We start from the raw sequence: 18,508 nt of genomic DNA on the forward strand, positions 1-18,508 counted from the left end.
AATAAGGCTGATAACATTGTGCCAGCTCACTCAGATGTTTATACAGGAAGGCATGAAGTTGAATACTGAGTTACCCATGGTATAAATTATTTTACCTTGATGTTACGTCAAAAAATAATTATTTCTTAAATTCTCAGAGGTATCTGGATTTTGAGGGATCAGGCACCAATCTTCCAACCCTACAATAAGTACAGTAAAGAAATCTTCCACAATACCTTCAGAAAAAGATGGGTTTGAGTTAACTGTGCCAAAACTGGCATTGTTGCACGCCCATTTGGAGCAACACACTGTTGGCACAGTGCAGAGATATTGATGCACAATGCAAAATCGAAAAGGCACATTGGAACCACATTCACCAAAGCAACGGTAAAAAATTTATAAAGTTATGTCACAGCAGAGCGTACTTCACCTTCTGTGAAGTCACGTGTTTTGTTGGCACCTGGATTCAAGTTCAAGTGCAGCACCAATGGCACGGCAAACTATTTGCACAGCTTCACTAACGCAACTCAACTTCGACCCACGCTATAACTCAAATCCAGTTCTTGTCTTTTAAAGATGACTGGCAGTCTCTTTTCATGTGCTATATTGAACTACATGCTTGATGGTGAGATCTGGACAGATCTTAAGGTTTAACCCAAGATCAGAAAATTGATTTAAATACTTAAGTGTCAGGAGGATTTGTTTTTTTCTTCATAGGTCAAAACCAAAGCAATTTGAGGCACAGTTTTTACACAAATACATATGGTTATCATGGAGAATTAGAAAAGAACTATTATTAAACCAATCAATCAATCTCTAACACCAAAATCTAAATCCCCTTAAAATTGAAGTTGATACTGAAAATGTAAAAATACACAAATAATTAATAACGTCTTCAGATAATAAATTTATAAATGAAAAACACCCACAGCTGAACCGCTAAGCAGCACGGTTGCTCCTTTTTAGAGGTGTTCTAAGCCAAGCTTCTTAGCAACTTCCCTAAGATTTGGGGAGGCTGAGGGAACAGGAAGGGAATATAACTCATTCAAATTGTAAAGTCTGATAAATTTGTTAAGTTTCCAAGGCCAAAGCACACCTGAATGTTTGACAAATTATTTTCTCTTGCATCCCCAGAGATCCTGGTATACAAGTGAAAACGCACATTCCTTCAGCTTTACATCTGTCTTTCGTGTTTCAGGACAGAAAGAAACAGGTCAATGGCTACAGGACAAATCCTTTTCCTATTAATCACTGTGCTGACCTGAAATGATGCCCTCATTTCCCACTCTTCTATACCTCCCATTCTGCATTATAGAAATAAAAAAAAAAGATCATGAGAAAAAAAAAAAGAAAAGGTAAAAGAATACAAAGAAGCAGCAGCTGTTCCAGCTGAACAGATTCTCTTCCAAAAGGTATAGATTGAAGCATTAAATAATAACATTGACAGAACAAGTCAAGAACTCAAAGTTTCAGGTCCAATAGTGTTTTCTTGAAACATGTTCTCAGTCTTAGTCACCCTACTCACAAAATCTGGGAAGAAAAAAAAAAAATGTAATACCAAGTACTAGCAGCAAAGCAGCAAAACCCTTAAGAGCTTGTTTTTTTTTTTTTCTCTTTCTAGAAAAAATGAAGGAAAGAAAATATAACTGAGTTTAAGTCATCCATTAACAGTGGTACCATACCCTCTATCCAGTCTCCATTCCTCAAAGCTTGAGACCAAACAGGATGAAACACTAGGCAAGCTGCTCCAGCCTCTGAGGTGACCTTGCTTGAGGCCAGCAGTTGCACCAGACATCTCCTGAGGCCCCTTCCAACCTAAACTATCCTATATCTAACAGTAATACAAGGAGCATTCTGAAGATCCTGTTTGTATTTTCACTCGGGGGGGATCAGAAAAAAAAAACAACAGATAACTAGAATAGATGAAGTATTTCTTGACAAGCTGGAAGTCATACTGGGACTACTCCCACTGCTGACATTTAAGCTTGCCAGTGCCTGAGGAGTGCACCAATCAAGATCAATACAGAAAGAATATAACCAGATGGCAACTCCACTGATTACTGGACTCCCAGAAGCATGAGCCTTACAATTCTACTTACAGTAACAGGGGGGAGGGCACATTAGGCAGAAAAATGCATACACACAATTTTCCCAGATGAACAGAACAAACTTCCCAGACCATGATCCGACTACCTTTACACCTTCCAACACATTACCTTTCACATGCTACAAACCAAGTCTGAGAGAGCTGCTATGTGCCACCAGCTGCAAAAGCCACCCGTCCACCTGCCACATCATGCAGATGTTACATCAGTCTGGTCCTTAGCCTTTTCCACAGCTAAGCCACATACAAGAAGAGAGACAGTAATCGACATCCCACTGGGACCATCTCCTACCCCTTCCCTCCTTTTCCTGCAGGGTGCCTGCTTCTCCTCCTTTCTTCCTCTAGCTTTCCCCCACTCATGGGGGCTCTCCTGCCAATGTGGTCGGCAACTGAGCTGACACTGAGCTATTAAGACCTGCTGAACTAAGTAGATTCACAAAAAGCTAAGCCGGGCCACAGCATAAATCTGACAAAGCCCTACTTTAGAATCCCATACCATGCCTCACTCCTTACGCTCATGCCTTTTGACAGAAGCCACTGTTCTACTCAACATGCTTGAGCACAGCAAGGAAGTGGAAGGAAAAAGCAGGACAGAACACAAGAAGAACCCTACTTTGATTTGCAAAGTTTTCTTTTAATACAGCTTGTTCTTCGCTATCTGCACTCAAACTGCCCCAGAGGAAGAGCTGGGATATGCACAGTCTTTGCAAAGCCACAATCATGTAGAACAAGAATAACAGTAAGAACATAGGACCTAGGTGAGGTGTGTCAGAAGGAGCACACATACAGCAAAGACACGGTTAAGAGGGTAACCAGCAGCAAGAAGTACGATGAAGAGTAAGAGACAGCCAACTGGACTCACCTGCTCTGAAACTGCTGACACACAAGTGACCCCACTACTGGTGCTTTGAATCTTTGCACTCACTCCTCTCCACAGCATCGCTGTCCACTCACTCCCCTCTCTACAATTTTCATTATGTTTCATTAAGAGGTGTAGATATCCAACTCAACAGTATTAATCCACTTCCCTTTGTTTTCCTTCCTTCTAAGCATGCATTTTAGAAAATGCTGTTCAAACAATTTTGTTAGCATCAACCTAAAGTTGGCCCATAAAGCTGTGGCTTTTTTTTCCCCCCCTCATTACATTTTAAGCTCCTAGTGGTGAAAAAAAAAAAAAAAAAACCACCAAAAACCACACTCCCAAATTTTTAAGTGCCCTGCATATCTTCAGCGCTTTGGAGATGACTGAGTAGCTTTCCAGCAATTTTCTGGAAAAGGAAAAAAAACAGAAGGCGCCAAGGGGAGAAGAAAACAGAAGAAAGAACATGTCTCTAGCTTTCACAATACAAAACTGAAATCTTTTGTCAGGAGGAAAAAAAATCAATTTTCAATCCAGGCAAAACTGAGCTTTCTGATGAAGTCTGATACGTGACAAGTCACTATTAGGCTTTAACCCCAGTATTTTCTCCTTTCTTTACACTTTAACTTGCTCATATATCCCAAAAAGAAAGCTACACAAACGTCAGAGGTGCTTTGTTTTGTGCATTACAGAGAACGAAAAAAGGCAGAAAACACAGGAAAGATAATCGGCATTCCAGGGAAGAAATATGCTCATAAATTGCCACTGCTGCCCATCAGTGTGATTAAAATGAACCAAGAATTGTCTGTCCTACAGCAAGCACAGCAATGGACTTTAGCAAAGCTTACAAATTCCAGACAAAAAATAAAGACAAAAAATCTGCAGAGAAGTGAATATTTATAAATGTTACATATGCGTTACAAAACATTTACAGGTATCAAATGACAAATATTTAATAATACTCGATTAGTAACTTCTCAAATACTATCAACAAGAAAAACTCTTATTATCCTACTATTAAATATAACTCAATATATCAGGGTCTTGTTCACTCTAAATATACTTACATTGTGGTAATTGATCATTTCCTGTAAGGTGTCAGAGAACTTTGTCAAGCTAGTCTGTAAATAGGTAAAAAACCAAGTTGTTAAAGCTCAGTCCTACTAAATACACAGCACAAAAGCCATGTTTACAATGTTTGGTAAGAAACTTAAGAATCAATTTTCCTTAGCATGATTATTCCAACTAAAACCATTATGCTAGGAGAACACGGGGATATCATCAAGTAAATTTATTACAGCTACAAGCAACAACAAAAAAATGTTACTGCTACCTACCTATATATAAAGGACCAAACTGAAGCAAAGCAGGAATATACAAATTAAGTTGACTAAGCTATGGGAAGTCCACATGTTTTAAAACATAAATTTACAATATTAAACATTAATAAATATGTAGTACATTAATACTAAACACTAACTCCAAAAACCTGGTTAATGTCATATTCATCAGAACACACATTTATTGTGGGAACTGCTGCTTCACAGCTGGTATGTTTAGCAACATCAACATGAATCTGTAGAAATAATGTCTCAATTAAAAACAGTTAGAAAATAATGATCCCTAATATATTTGGCTAACTGCTTATCTGACAATAAGTGTAAGAAAACCTAGTTGGAATCAAATAATTTAGTATCTGATTATAAGTAAAACCAGGCTGAGTTTTAGGGATTTTGTCATCACTTGGTCATCAAGTTACGACCAAGTACACTTCCAGACAACAACAGTCTCAGTCACACACAAGGGCTATACTGAAGTTCACGGGCATTACGTAGTCAACCAGTGTGAAGACACATACATGTGACTGATGTTCTGCTACATAACATGCATTAAATATGCATGATATACAGAGATCTGCACATAACTACACCTATATATTACACAACTTCATTTCAAACTAACACACAGGAAATATTAGGTGTCCCAAATTAGCTTAATAAGATGTCAGTCTGAGGTTACAACTTCAAAGTTGGCTCTGTACATTTAAAAATCTGTATTTCTGTGTATTAGAGAGAGCTGGATCCCGAACCCAAGCGATCAACTCAAGCAATTTAGTTGCAGAGAACTGGCTTTACCACTGCAAACTGTCTTTCTCTACTCTTCCCAAAATGGCTATTCCTATCCAAAGAGATTTTCTGGCATTTGGAAAAGTCTCATCATCTCAAGTTAAAGCTGAAATGAAACACAGACACATGCAAGGCACCACAGTCAAAAAGCTCACTCTTAAGGCATATTCCAAAGAAAAATGAGCAACAAGACAAGTAATAGTATAAACCTCAACTACTTCTCTTGCCAAATGTTCTATTTTACCCTTTTAAAGTTATGCTTTTCTACTTCCATTTTAACCTCAAGAACTTACCTCAACCAATGCATCTTTACAGGAATATTGTGCAAGGTCTCGAATTCCATTCATGAACTGCTTGTTGGCTGTGCAGAATGCTTTCCCAGTATCAATCATTGCAATGCAAAGCTTTACCAGCTAAAAAAAAAAAAAAACAGAAAAAGTGACATGGTAAAAGGTTTGAGTTTATGTTTTTCTTTGTTTGTGTTTTAAATACCAACATAATCTTCTTCACTTTTGGTTTATGGCTTAGTGCCCTTTCTTCCAGAGAGGAGGGAAAGCAGATAGTGTATCCCAGAAATCACAACTGTAGGACAATACAGCTGAGTATAATATGACTAACCAAACAAAAGAAGTTGCCATCCAAGCCTAGACAAATCATTACCCTTGGGCCATAGTTATTGCAGCTCACACACAAGAAGTCTGATCTAATATAATACTTTAATCTAAAGCCACTTAATTCATATTACAATTACACTGCTTAAATACTTACCTTGTGTACTAGCTCAGAAGTACAGAAGAGCAAAAAAGGTTTGAGGTGTTTTTGCTTTTAAGAGTACTAGGGCACTGTACTCTTCATAAAGATTAAATTTTTTAAAGATTTTTTTTTTAAGATTTTTTTTAAAGATTATTATTATTTTTTTAATTTAAATTAAATTTTACTCAGGGTAAAGATTAAATGGATTTTACATGATAAGACGGCATTTTTGGCACTGGCCTTCTGCAATAAGTTTGGCAGTGAGGGTCAAGGCCCTTTAAGGAATTTGAGAATTCTTCCCCTTATGCCCCCAAATGATCCTTTTAGCCCAGTGAGAAACAGACTTTGAAGACAGATGTTCATATCCTTTAAGTGCTTACATATTCAGTCTCAAAAAACAGATTAATCACTCCTACAGTTACAACGTATCTTAGCCATCAGTGTCACCAACATTCACATTCAGCCCTTCGAAAAAAAATTTTGAAAGAGCAAATGGTTACACTACTTATTACAAAGAAACAAGGAAAAAGTCTTCCCACTTAAAATTACACTTGACACTGACTTTGCCTCTGTGCAGCCAACTCACAGCTGCCGAAGCAAAGGTCCACATTCAAAACACAGCAAAGGAGGTCAACAAGTGACATCTGTCTGCCACATTATAACACAAGCAACAAATAATTTTAGGTATTTAGCATAAAATACAGAGACAGGAAAGGAGAGTTTCTGGAGATGTAAAACAAAAACAAGCCACACGCAAAACGCTAAGAAGAAAAGCCTCCAAATACTACTGGTTAGAGAAAGTGACAAATGAATTGCAATGCCCTGGAAAGATGCTACACAGAACATCTATTTTATATATGCATAAAGCATGACAAAAAACAGGAGAAATCTTTACAGTAGTTAAGCCCTCCAGACTGAAGGATGGATACATGTTTATATACACACACCCCTATCATGCTGTAACTGCGCCTGCAGACTGCCAGAGACAAAGCATTGACTTGGGATTTCTACAACAAAGACTATCCAGATGTGGCCATGGCCACGCTGGCTCATGCTGCATACACAGGCTGGGGTCTCTGGGTGGACCCAGGTGCATCCCCTCTCCAACAGCCACCTCCCAGCTGTGAACTTGAGTTACACCAACCCGAACACACACCTTGTTAGATTTTTTCCAAAGCAGACTTCGTTGAATTAAAAAGCTTACCTTGTCAAGTTTCAGTTCCAGTTCTGTCACATCTCCTTCTACTTCTTCTAGAGCTGCCCTGCATGGATAAAAACGTTTCCCTGTAAAAACTTTATACCAGAACACTCTGGGACTCAGGGGAAGGGGCAGGGACACATTCATTTAACTCATTTATTGCCACTGCAGTTTCACCTAAATTGCAGCTATTTAAATTAGCACAGATTTAAAGTAACTACAAAAACTGCGGAAAAAATTGACAGGAAAAAAAAAAGGGAAAAAAATCACATTACTAAGGTTTGTCTGTATTTTTTTCTAGTAATTAGGCTTAGTAATAAGGATTTGAGATAAAATAGTATTATACCTTTATGACTGCCACATTTAAATATGTTTCCTCTATCACTGTACAGACAGTAACCTATTTGTTTGGAGGCAATAACCAAGGAAAGAAATTAAGAGTCTGAGTAAAACTGTAATTTTTTTTGCTGACGCTCCTGGCTCAGAGAGTCAAGTCCTCTCCTCGCTCTTCCTGTAAAACTATGGCCATTGAATAAACTGCCTCACAGTAAGACTATCAAAAAATACAGCATTTGCCATGACTCAAGTGACTTGCAAAAAAGCTCAAAATGCACCCTTAGTTAAATCATTTGCCTCTAGTCTAGACTGGCTCCATCTTTTGGGCCAGTCAAAATTCACATGCCAGTAAAAGTTGCCTTCATAAAACACACTCTTTAGAATAACTCTTTCAGCTAGAGGGCTGATGTTTCCTTTGATGCCCCCTTCCCTGCTTATTGCTACCTGGAAAAAAAAAAAAAAAAAAAACAGGAGACTGAGAAAGGAAGGCACTTTGTTCAGAGTTCATCAACATAAGTTTCATCAGGCTATCGCCTTGAGAATTTGAACGTACCCATTTCTAGCAACAAACGCTACACTACGAAAACCTATAGACTGAGGCTGTGATTTCCCGTTACAAAAAGGTTGGTAGAAGAGCTGTGTTCCCATCCCTTGCTTCCATCACGGGGCGCCTCATTCTTTCAACTCCTCCAGCCTAACTGCTCGTGGAGCCACACTATTCACCAACAGCAGTCTGCCTCGGGGAAAATAAGAATTAATAGGAAGTTTTCTGCAATGCTTTTTGGAAAAATCAGATCAGAGATTTCACGTTTCAGTCCCAGCAAAAAAAACACACCACCCTCTTCTTGGAAAAAGTGAGACCAGCAGGGAACTACAATTTGGAGCAGGAATTTCTTGAGCCAGCTTTACCACCAAGGAGAGAGTACACAGAACCACAGCTTTACTGTCTCTTGCTAATTCCGTTCTAGTTCACATGAGTTCAAGCCAAGAACGAAAAAAATAAAAAAGCCTGGATCAGGCCCCAAACGCAGGAAAAGCAGTTTTTACAAGAACAGCTCTGAAAAACACTGCCAGTTGCCTGCAGTGCTGAAACACAAGGCATGACATTCCCAGCTTTTTCTGAGTTTCACCAATACGTAGTTACATTCCAGTCCTGTATCTAAAGGCATTCCCACAGCTACATCCTGGGTTTTATATCTAAGCACATTCCCATACAGCTACATCTTGGCTCCTGCCTGTTCGCTGACTTCACACCACAGAGGATTTCAGACAAAGTCAATTTCTCTTACTTTTTTCTTTTTCTTCCATAAATGATTAACTTTCATTTAAGTCTACAGATTTAAATCTTGTTTCTGAAATAACTGGGGGATGCAAAGGAAGGAAAGGATAAACATCTCAATATTTAGACTGCTATATTGTATTAGTTTGCTTATAGTCACAGTGCAAACAATTTTGTTTGTTTCTTTGGCATTAAAAGAAAAGCATGATTAAGTAGCTTGTTTACAGAATTGCAGGAAGATCAGATAAGAGGTTTTTTTTTGGTGTATTTAACTAGCAAAGAGTCCTAGCTCCACAGAACTTAATGAGCTAAAAAGGCTGCGAGAGATTTAAGATTAAGAGGGAAGATAAAGGCAGCTGGAGCGGGCAGCGTGAAGGCAACACATCTGCTCAATAATCACAGTTGTACTCACCAGGGAGCGGAAACTGTAAGAGAGAATAAGTTAAACTGAAATAAAAGCCACGACAGGACCTCAGAAGACTGAAAAGAGGATGGCAGGTCAAAAAAGAAGCGTGAAGCAAAGCAGAGACAGACAGGACGGGCGAAGGGAGCACGCAGCCCCTCCGCTGGGCTGGCTGCAGGCCCGGCTGCCACCACCACCGGGCCCCACGCTGCGTACGGCCAAACCCATCCCAGTCCCTATTTCTCTGCACCAAAATGGCAGCTTTCATTGCTTCTGTCACATCAGAATGAATAAAGTTCCCTTCATGGGCACAGTATCTAACCAACGCTATCTTGTGAGCGTACAGGCGATGGGTCAGGGTGCCCTTGGACCATCAGCGAGCAGACACACGAACCTGATAACCTATTAACATGACAGCACCCATCTACGCAGAGAAATTAACTTCACACTGGGTTAGGGAACACATTAAGAACAGCTGACCCGAGCTCTGCTGTGTTAAGGTTATTATTTTTTTCTTAACGTAATACTTCATGAAGCCATAGGATACAAAGGTACATTTTTCTAGAACATCTGTCTCAGGAGCTAAAGTTCATGGAAAATTGTCATGATTAAAACCCACGCCCGCGGCCAAGACAAAATCTCCAGCTCTAAACACAGGAAATGGTCATAAAACAGCACCGAGGACCGAGTGCCAAATGTGACATGTCCCAGGAATGTTGCTCCTTCATGAAGCGGGAGCTGGGACTGGGGTCTGCGTCAGGGTAACCTCAGCCAAAAGGCTCTGGCATCAGGAGTGAGGATCAACCCCTCCAATCTGCCTCAGTTCATTCAAAGTCAAACATCTGTGACTTCCCAAGATGCTCAAACAGCGCATAGCGAAGCACAAAGCCAGAACAGCTGCCGAGGGGCGGAGGACAACTTCTGTAAGCAGGCCTTCTCTCATTTTCTCCATGCTCCACAATGAGGACTCCCAGGAATGTTTTTCTCTCGGCCGCTGTCACCCTCTCCTCCATTCTCCCCCTCGCAAAACACAGCCAGACAGATGCTACGCAAACATCTTGGTCAATATTTGACCACTACACAGTGCTGACCACAAGGCTAAGCAGCCTGTGGTCACAGACAAGTGCCTGCTTGGCCTGCATTACCCCATGTAGCCCTACAGTGTAGGAGATGACAGTGGCCAATGCTTTTAAGATGGCTGTTCTTCAAACTTCACCTCCAGCCTCGTGTCTTCCACTCACCCATCTCATCCACTTGTTCTACCTCGCGTTTTTATACTGCATTCCTGGCAGTGAGGAGGCTGGAGTCAGTACTCGCCGTAAATTAGATGCTGAACAAAGGCAACAAATTGGAGAAGTCAAAGGTGCGGTGGATGACTAATTACTAGTTCTAGAATTAACATACCCCAGTATCACGTTAATAAAGAGAACAACCTATTAGTATTTTCCCATAGTTTTTGTTTTGCTTTCATTTTCATTAAGGAAACCTGAAAGCCTAAATCTTGAGATTCATATCCTCAGTACACTTGCAGAAGAGCGGAAACAGTTACACAAAACCAAGTGCTCTTCAGACTGGGATTTCTGAAAACCTTCACACATTTGGGTCTGTAAAGTGAGAACAGCAGATTCTCACCTTTACAATTTCAACAACATTACTGATAAAATGTTATCTTCAAACCTTGGAAAGACACAGATCTCCTACCTGCAAATATTCTCTATGGAATCGCCCCTTAATGAACAACTGATTGCATTGCAGATGACATACCCTTTCAACTAACATTCACCACAGTTTAATAGCATAAAATTGACATGTAATACTAGCCACAAATTATCAATACCTAAATCAATGTATTTGAGAACATATTCAAGTATTACTACACTTTAAAAAAAAAAAGTTATTTCCTGTAGTATAGTTGCCTGAGACCAGCTGTATGTCAGAAGAGCAAATAAAGCAGCTTTAGCATGTCGCACTGCCAAAGCAGAACAATTCAGCCTTGGACAGAGAAAGAACATTGAACATGAACCAACAAGTAAATGGAACTGTGATTAACTCCCTTTTGTCCTCTTCAAATGCATTTCACTTTAAACGTTAAGGACATTAGGAAAACTGAGAAGCAGTTGCAAAAATATGTACAGCTCACCAACTGAAAGGGCCCAAGCTGGATAAAGCTGGTTCATAACCGGATAAGTAAGAGCAACCTATTATTTTAGCTTTTAAATACAAACCCAATACAGACACTATTGGAGATTACCTGCAAGCTATCTGTGCATCCCACTGTTGTGGACAGAACAGTGTAAAAATCAAACTATCAGAATTACCAAGCCCTCATGTTACAGCTTTATATGATACCAGACAGGTTTCAACCCGTGCTGCCCAGATCTGCACCGTCCACCAAGATTCAGATGAAAAGGTCACGGAGATGACGACTCCCAGTCCCACTTATCAAACCAGAACAAAATCAGCAGTGGAGGTGTTTATGAACCACTCCTAGTGGTGACTGCATTCTGCATTCTTAATGACTGAATGAAATAGGACTAAGTCACTGTGTCTTACAATAACAGATACTTCAAAGCCAGAGAATTTCAAAACACCCTACAGACAAGTTGAAAAGTTCCCTCTTCAAAACAAACAAACAGGACCAACACACATCTCAGTTACAAGGGTCTGTAACACACAGCTATGGCAAAAGACACTAAGAAGGGAGATACCGGACACTGCTGTTCCACCCAAAACAAGCTGACTGGACGCTGCTGCTCCACCCAAAACAAGCTGTAAGTGCTCTATAACCAGTAGGCCTGGTGCTCTCCACTTCGGATGAGAATGGAGGATGGAAGTAGCCCAGGCTTTCTGGGCAACCCATTCCCATGCTTAACCTCCAGCGCACATCACCCGCACTGCTACAACTTTCAATTGTCATCTCTTTCCAACGTGCACCTAAAAATAAAACCCCACACCTAGATCTATCACCTAAGCCCCATAACCTCCCGCCAGGTAACTGAGGACAACGATGAGCTCCTCCAGGAGCGGTCTCAGCCTGCAGAAGGCCATGGCTCTCATCCCCTCCTTTCACACCACGCGATCCAGTACAACTGCCGTAGGCTGGGCGTTTCATTTTTGCAATATCCTTCCTGCACTGTCAGGGCCCAAAATTGGTCATAGTACTCCTGACTTAGTCTTGTGACTACCAAGCAGAGGAGCAATTCTCTCTTCCCTCAACTTGCCAGCTATGCTCTTGCCAGTGCAGCCCAGTACTCCGCAGGTTTTCACCACCACACAGGCCTGCTGCCGACAGACGGTCCGCTTCTGTTCACCAGGATGCTGAGGTGCTCGCCAGCCAGTACAGCTCTGTGGGGCTGGTCCTCCACTCAGTCTTTGCATGTCTTGGTTGAAATTCATGAGGTTTCGACCAGTTCTGTCTTCCACCTTGTCCCTCTGAACGGCAGACCTACCCTCCAGCCTGGCAACTGCTCCCTCCACCCACTGTGTATTTGATTTGATTTCTTTCATCTATAATTAGACATAAAAAGGGTATCCTGAGTTATTTTAACCAGCATGCTCACAAGGAATACATTTGGTACATGTAAAATAGTATCAGAAAGCCACTGACTAAAAAAGAAATGTGATGCACAGAGAGTCAGAAGTCACACACTGACCAACAAGGCCTAATAATTGTGGATAACAGCAAGGATACGCACATACAAGAAGCGTTTCATGACTTACACCGTGTCTCATAACCATTAAAACGCTCTGAAGAATGAATGCTGCTGCAGCCTGTCACAGAGCCCATTGAAGCACTGGTTTGGCACCACAGAGATTTTTCCCTGCTGGCACGGAGCCCCTCCACGCCGAGGAACAGATGATGAATGCTCCAAGACATGCCGAGATGAACTTCCTCAGTCATACGGATACACTTTACATTATTAATTCTTCAGTCATTACCACAACGCATTTTTATCAATAGCTTGGAAAAGCTTCACAACCTGAACAGGCCTGGAATCAGAAATATGACATCCAGTCCACCTATGAATTTTCTGAGCTTGGTGGATTGAAACATGGAAATTGATTTCCTATCATTCCTTTGGATTCAAGGAGGGTACCCAAAGGATTCTGAACATTTTTATTTTGGAAAAGGCAAATCAATAAACCAAGTTCTCAGGTTCATAGCAAGCAACAGTTATATTTCAAGTTTCCCCAGCCAAAAAAACAAAACAAGAATTAAGTCCTCAGTATTAGAACTATTCTATTTCTTCCAGCTCAGACTTGTCTTGTTAAAACAAAAGAGAGAAATGAGAGAAGGGTATTTATCCTTTGAATTCATTTAATCATTAAACTGAAAGTCTGCTTGTAGGTACTGGTCTTTAAGATCACCTTCATCTAGAAAGCTTAGTTGATCCTCAGTAATTCATGTGGTCTTCCACTCAACAAGCAACAAAAGCAGACAAATCCCTTTACGATGCATGCTTCTCTTGATTTATTCTTTACTGCAAGATTACATAAGGCTCAAAAGATAACCAACATGATAAAGTAAACTTCAAAAAGGAAAGTTCTGTTGCACCCAGTACACACAGCTGAAAGTCAAACTGATTACCACTGAACTCCCAGCAGTGCAGCAGCATTTACCTTATCAAACAGCCTTAAGGGCATCTGTACTACCTGCTGGCCCAAAGTTCAAGCTTTTCCCTCTGAGTGTACTTGTGCAGTAATTTGCCAGAAATTTCCAACAGTTTTCCCAGTAGCTTTGCCTAATATTTTTCCCCAAAGCTCAAGCAAGCCTGAGAGTAAGCCTAAGTAGGAAATTAGAAACGTTTTTGTTCCACAAAGATCCTAATATTTGGTACTTCCTTCATCTTCCAACTTAAATTCTTTACTCACTATGGACAGCTGCTAACAAGACGGGGACAACAACGGCAGTAGCAACCACACAAGCTTCGCAGAGAGCTGATGACATTGCTCAATGCCAACCCAGATAAGAACGCAACACACCACAATACCTGTCCTGAACAACTTTGACTAGTAATTCCAACATCGAGGAGTCAAAAGCCTTCTAGGGGGCCTTACTATCAGCTAAGGAAGCAGGACCAGAGCCTCAAGAAGCTAAGACAACAATAAAAAAGATGGCAGAAACCGAGGGTGCTGTGTTCAGCTTCTTGTTGCTGAAGGCTGGCAAACACCACAGGGCTGCTCTCAGCTTCCACGTCTCAGCAACTGTCCCAGAGCTCACACAGAAGCACCAGAAGGAACAAGGGACTTCAACATCTGCAAACTCAAATATGTAGTAAGGTAAGGAAGAGGAACCATAACCATCAAGCAACCCACTGCGAAGGATGGGACATCTCATGATGCCTTGACTACGGGCAACTACTACTCACGATCTGGAGTTCCAAGGCAGATGCCAGAAGAAAAGCTGACACGACTCCTTAGAAGCTATGAGTAATAACAATCAAAGGAATAACCCAAGAATTAACCCCTCATGGAAGATACCCCCTATGTCCCCCGTGCAGAGCTAATATAAAGGCAGGATAGCAGCGCTTGAAAAACAGAAGAAGTAAATATCACCAGATCCCCTCGGTGCAAGTTTCTCAGCATCAGTATGCTCAGAATTGCTAACAGCAAGATTTAAACATCTGTACACAACATCTCCTATAAAGCAGAAGCAACTGGAGATCAGAGGACTCTGCAGTTAAACAAAAACCATTATTTACAGAGATATCCTATAATCTCCCTACGAGTCTTGCGTTATCTTGGATTTCAGAAGAATAAGGCAATTTCTGTCCCTTTCTGTTTGCAGTTTCCTTAGTTGCTAGCTTATAGCTGCTACAGACAGAAAAGTACCGGCATGCTCAAACCACCAGAAGAGGCCAATGCCTCTACAAGAGCTTACAGTGTATTAGAAGAAGTAAGGAGCATTAGCTCTTCTGATTTCTACTTATACCAGGTGGATCTTCTTTACTGAAACCAGAGGGAAGTTTCAGCTTCATGAAGACAGTTGTCAGAAAGTATTTACTTTTTGTCCATTTCAATAATGTACATTTTTGCAGTGTTTCCACAACATCAGAACACCCCATTTAATAGGCAGATGGGAGGCTGCAGCTGTGTTGCAATACACAAGTTCTGAACTTAGAGCTTTTGTTTAGCTGTTAGCTGCATAGACATGCCTACATCTCACACAGCTATAGTTAGCTGTACAGTTAGCTGTATTTCACATGCAAGTTACAGTTTTATTGTGCCTTTTCTTTTTGTTACTTCGCGGTAAGAGGGAACAATCTTTGTTCGCCCTTTCTACATCTGCATTTGCACTGCAGAAGGCAAATGAACCCAATCTCAGATCACAGAGCACAAGCATTAGGAGTAGGAGAATACAGATAAATAACACAGTGGTGTTTTCCTCAAATTTACTGTTTTCACATGTGGAAAAGCCAGTCTCGTTTCCTTTCCACCCCCCTCAATTGACAATGGGCAATCAATTCAAAAAATAAATATGTGGAAAACTATAAAAACAAAAACTGCAAAATGCATAAGGCATACCCCTAGCCCCAGAGGAGGTCTGAATTTACTTTGGGTACATTTATCTTTTCTCCCACAACTTTCAGTCATCAGGAGACGTTAGACACACTGGGCTTTCATTCACCTATCAAAGCTAATTGCAGGCACGCTGCTTCTCAGCCCAACGGCAGCATACATAGCCTTTATTAACTACACATTAGAGGCTTCAACCCTAAGTTGCGCCCTCGGTGACACCGCAGAGATTGCTCAGCCACCTTAACAAGCTTCTGTCCCAGTAACCCCAACACCAAGGCCAGTACTTCTGTTCTCTTCTAGCAGGCTGCCTTGTCTGATCAAATAAGGGTATCCACACCGGAGTTACTCACCTCAATCTCCTGCAAACAATAGCACAGACCACACCAGTCCCAGGGCGCAGCTCTCCTCATCATGCCATAGGGGGCTAAAGCAAACCAAGAGCCGCCCAGGATACAGCTATTGCTCTTCATGGAGAACCACAGGAGCACAGCAATATGGGCTCCCATAGAAGGAGCAATGAATACCCAGCAGATGAGATGAAATCTATTTTTCCTCTTCAAGGAAATTAAGAAGGGGCCTATTTCATTAATTACTGACTTCTCTGTAGAGATAGGATCTCAAAGGTACACGGATGCTACCAATCTAGGAACGACGCGATACTGCCGGCATTCCCCGGTGAGCTCAGCAAGTCTTCAACACCTTCAACGTTCCCCCAGGGAGCTCCAGTGAGTCTTGTCGTGCTAGCCCCAGCAGAGACCGCAAGGCCCAGCATGACTCCACCAACAATTCCCTATTTTTTCTTCTTCACCCACCCCATTAGTTAGGTAGTCCTAAGCCTAAAGCGTTATCAGAACAGTGTAGTACCAAAAAACCCAATGATACTGCAATACTCGACACACGCCTCACCTTAAAGTTCACCAGACGACTCCAGCAAAACGCAGCCTGCCTGCTGCCACCCCGTACTCTGCACAAAAACCCAAAGCAGACACATGCCCCAGCACACAGCACTCACCCTCCCGCTGCCGTTCACTGAAGAGGACCCTGGTGGCAGGGGAGCCCTGGGGGGATGAGGCCAAGCAGAGGGAGCCCAGCAGGCAGCCCTGCTGCAGCCAGGAGTGGGGCACGAGAGCCCCAGCGCCTCCCCGGGGAGAAGCCACTGGGCAGAAACCCAAACCCCAGCTCCCTGCTCACATTCCCCACATGCCTCCTGTCTAAGAGGGATAACACACAGCCAGGAGGCAGCCCAGAAGTCAGGCAGAACCAAAACCCACCTTCCCCCATCCCAAGCGAGACAATGGACTCCAACCTCAGCCCACAAAGCGCTTTTCCAAACATCGTGGCACCAGAATCCTCCACGTGATCTACAGTGCTACACAAGTCTTTTTAAAATAGGTACAAGATCACCAGCAATTGAAAATTAGGATATTTAAAAAGCACAGAAACGTTTAGTGTGTTTGATACCCATGTGTTCCCACTTAAATCAACATCTGGCACTCGGAGAGATGGAAATCTGGACTCCTCTTGAACAGAGCCTTTTTTAATTTTGACAGATGGAATACATTTCGCTACATATGGCTTCTCCGGTTTCTCTTTGTATTACATCCAGCTTAGAACACAAATAAATTTTGGAGGTTTAGAAACTTCAAAATCACATCGTGCAAACCGATCGCTAGCTCTGCTTTGTGTTTATGCGCACCAAATTGTCAGTGGAGGTTCTCTTTTAGCGACTTACTGACTGCACATTGTACACTCATGAAGAAATCAAGTGCTCTGCTCGTATGCTCTAAGGACTGCTAGACTACACATCCTGTGCAAAACCACGTACAACTATTTAAAACCCTCATTACTATTGACACTCATTACTACTGACAATAACTCTGAAAATTATTCAGCTGCACCATGCTTGTAAGCTGTAGCATCCAGACATTCGAACTTCACACAGGAAGCCTGGCTCACAGAAGAACTCACGCCACGTTAGCAGGTTAGCCCATCTTCTATCTGGCAGGCATTTTCTCTGTTCAAAACCTCTCATAAAACACTCTGAGACTGTTTTGCATCAATTCTTATTTTCTTGTGTCTTCTCAATTTGGAAACGTGCACAGGACATTGTCCCACAGAAGAGAACTTTTACCCATGTAGAAGAGTAGACTGCAGTGTATCAAAAGAAAACAACTGATCTAGGTCTGAAGTCTGGCTGAGAAACTACTCCACTGTATGTGCAAGGACTCTTCCTAAAGTGATCCTAAGGCAAGGCAATGTTTTGATCTGCTTTGTTGTACTGCTTACAACTGTGCAGTTTACAATAGTGACAGTATGTACTGTTTGGCATGTTCTTGGTCTCACCTTTTAGCCACACAGAAGAGTGGCAACAACAACAAAAAAAGGATTGATACTGTCACAGATAGGTATGGAAAAGACCTAGAAATATTACAAGTGTCACAGACCACATGCTAACCTTTATTTCCTCGTAAAGCTCTCCCACTGCTGACAGCTACATCTGCTGTTACTTGTTTCACCACCAAAAAAAAAGCTGCCCCTGTTACCTAAAGTCCTTGGGACCTCTACCTCTGCAGCAAACAGCATGCTATCTGCTCAAAGAGATCACTCAGGCATTTACAGTTTCGATTTCTGTACATAATTTTAAATTGAATTTTGTACACACGAGTTAAAACCATTTTTTTACGAAATTAGAATTTATTCTTCCACTTCCTGCCCATGCAAATGTAAGGCACTATAAGATATTATATTAAGTAACCACTTTTTTTATTTTTGCACTTCCTCATGAGCTTCTGCAATTACATCCCCCTGAGATGCCGACCTAACTGATGTAACCAGAAAGGTCTGCAGCACGACCCAAGCAAAAGGGTTACTCTTGGCTCTGTAACTTCAGTTGTATTTCTGTAGGCAGTGAGAGCTGGATATTTTCCTCTCCTTTTTCACCCACAGCAGGTT

At 41.5% G+C, this 18,508-nt stretch overlaps 1 protein-coding gene across 4 annotated transcripts in view; it reads right to left on the bottom strand.

The window, feature by feature from the left end:
• The window catches only part of ACAP2 (ArfGAP with coiled-coil, ankyrin repeat and PH domains 2), a 65,449-nt gene that overhangs the window by 41,002 nt on the left and 5,939 nt on the right, over nucleotides 1–18,508 (bottom strand). For all 4 annotated transcript variants that reach the window (XM_080604884.1, XM_080604885.1, XM_080604883.1 and 1 more), the window contains exons 2-4: nucleotides 7,026–7,083; nucleotides 5,362–5,481; nucleotides 4,010–4,063 (exon numbers count right to left, since the gene is read on the bottom strand). In XM_080604884.1, coding sequence (XP_080461010.1) covers nucleotides 4,010–4,063; nucleotides 5,362–5,481; nucleotides 7,026–7,083 — 232 coding nt within the window. The remainder of the gene's footprint in view (nucleotides 1–4,009; nucleotides 4,064–5,361; nucleotides 5,482–7,025; nucleotides 7,084–18,508) is intronic.

The sequence above is a fragment of the Anser brachyrhynchus genome (assembly GCF_964034855.1).
Source record: "Anser brachyrhynchus genome assembly, chromosome: 9".
Classification (NCBI taxonomy): domain Eukaryota; kingdom Metazoa; phylum Chordata; class Aves; order Anseriformes; family Anatidae; genus Anser; species Anser brachyrhynchus.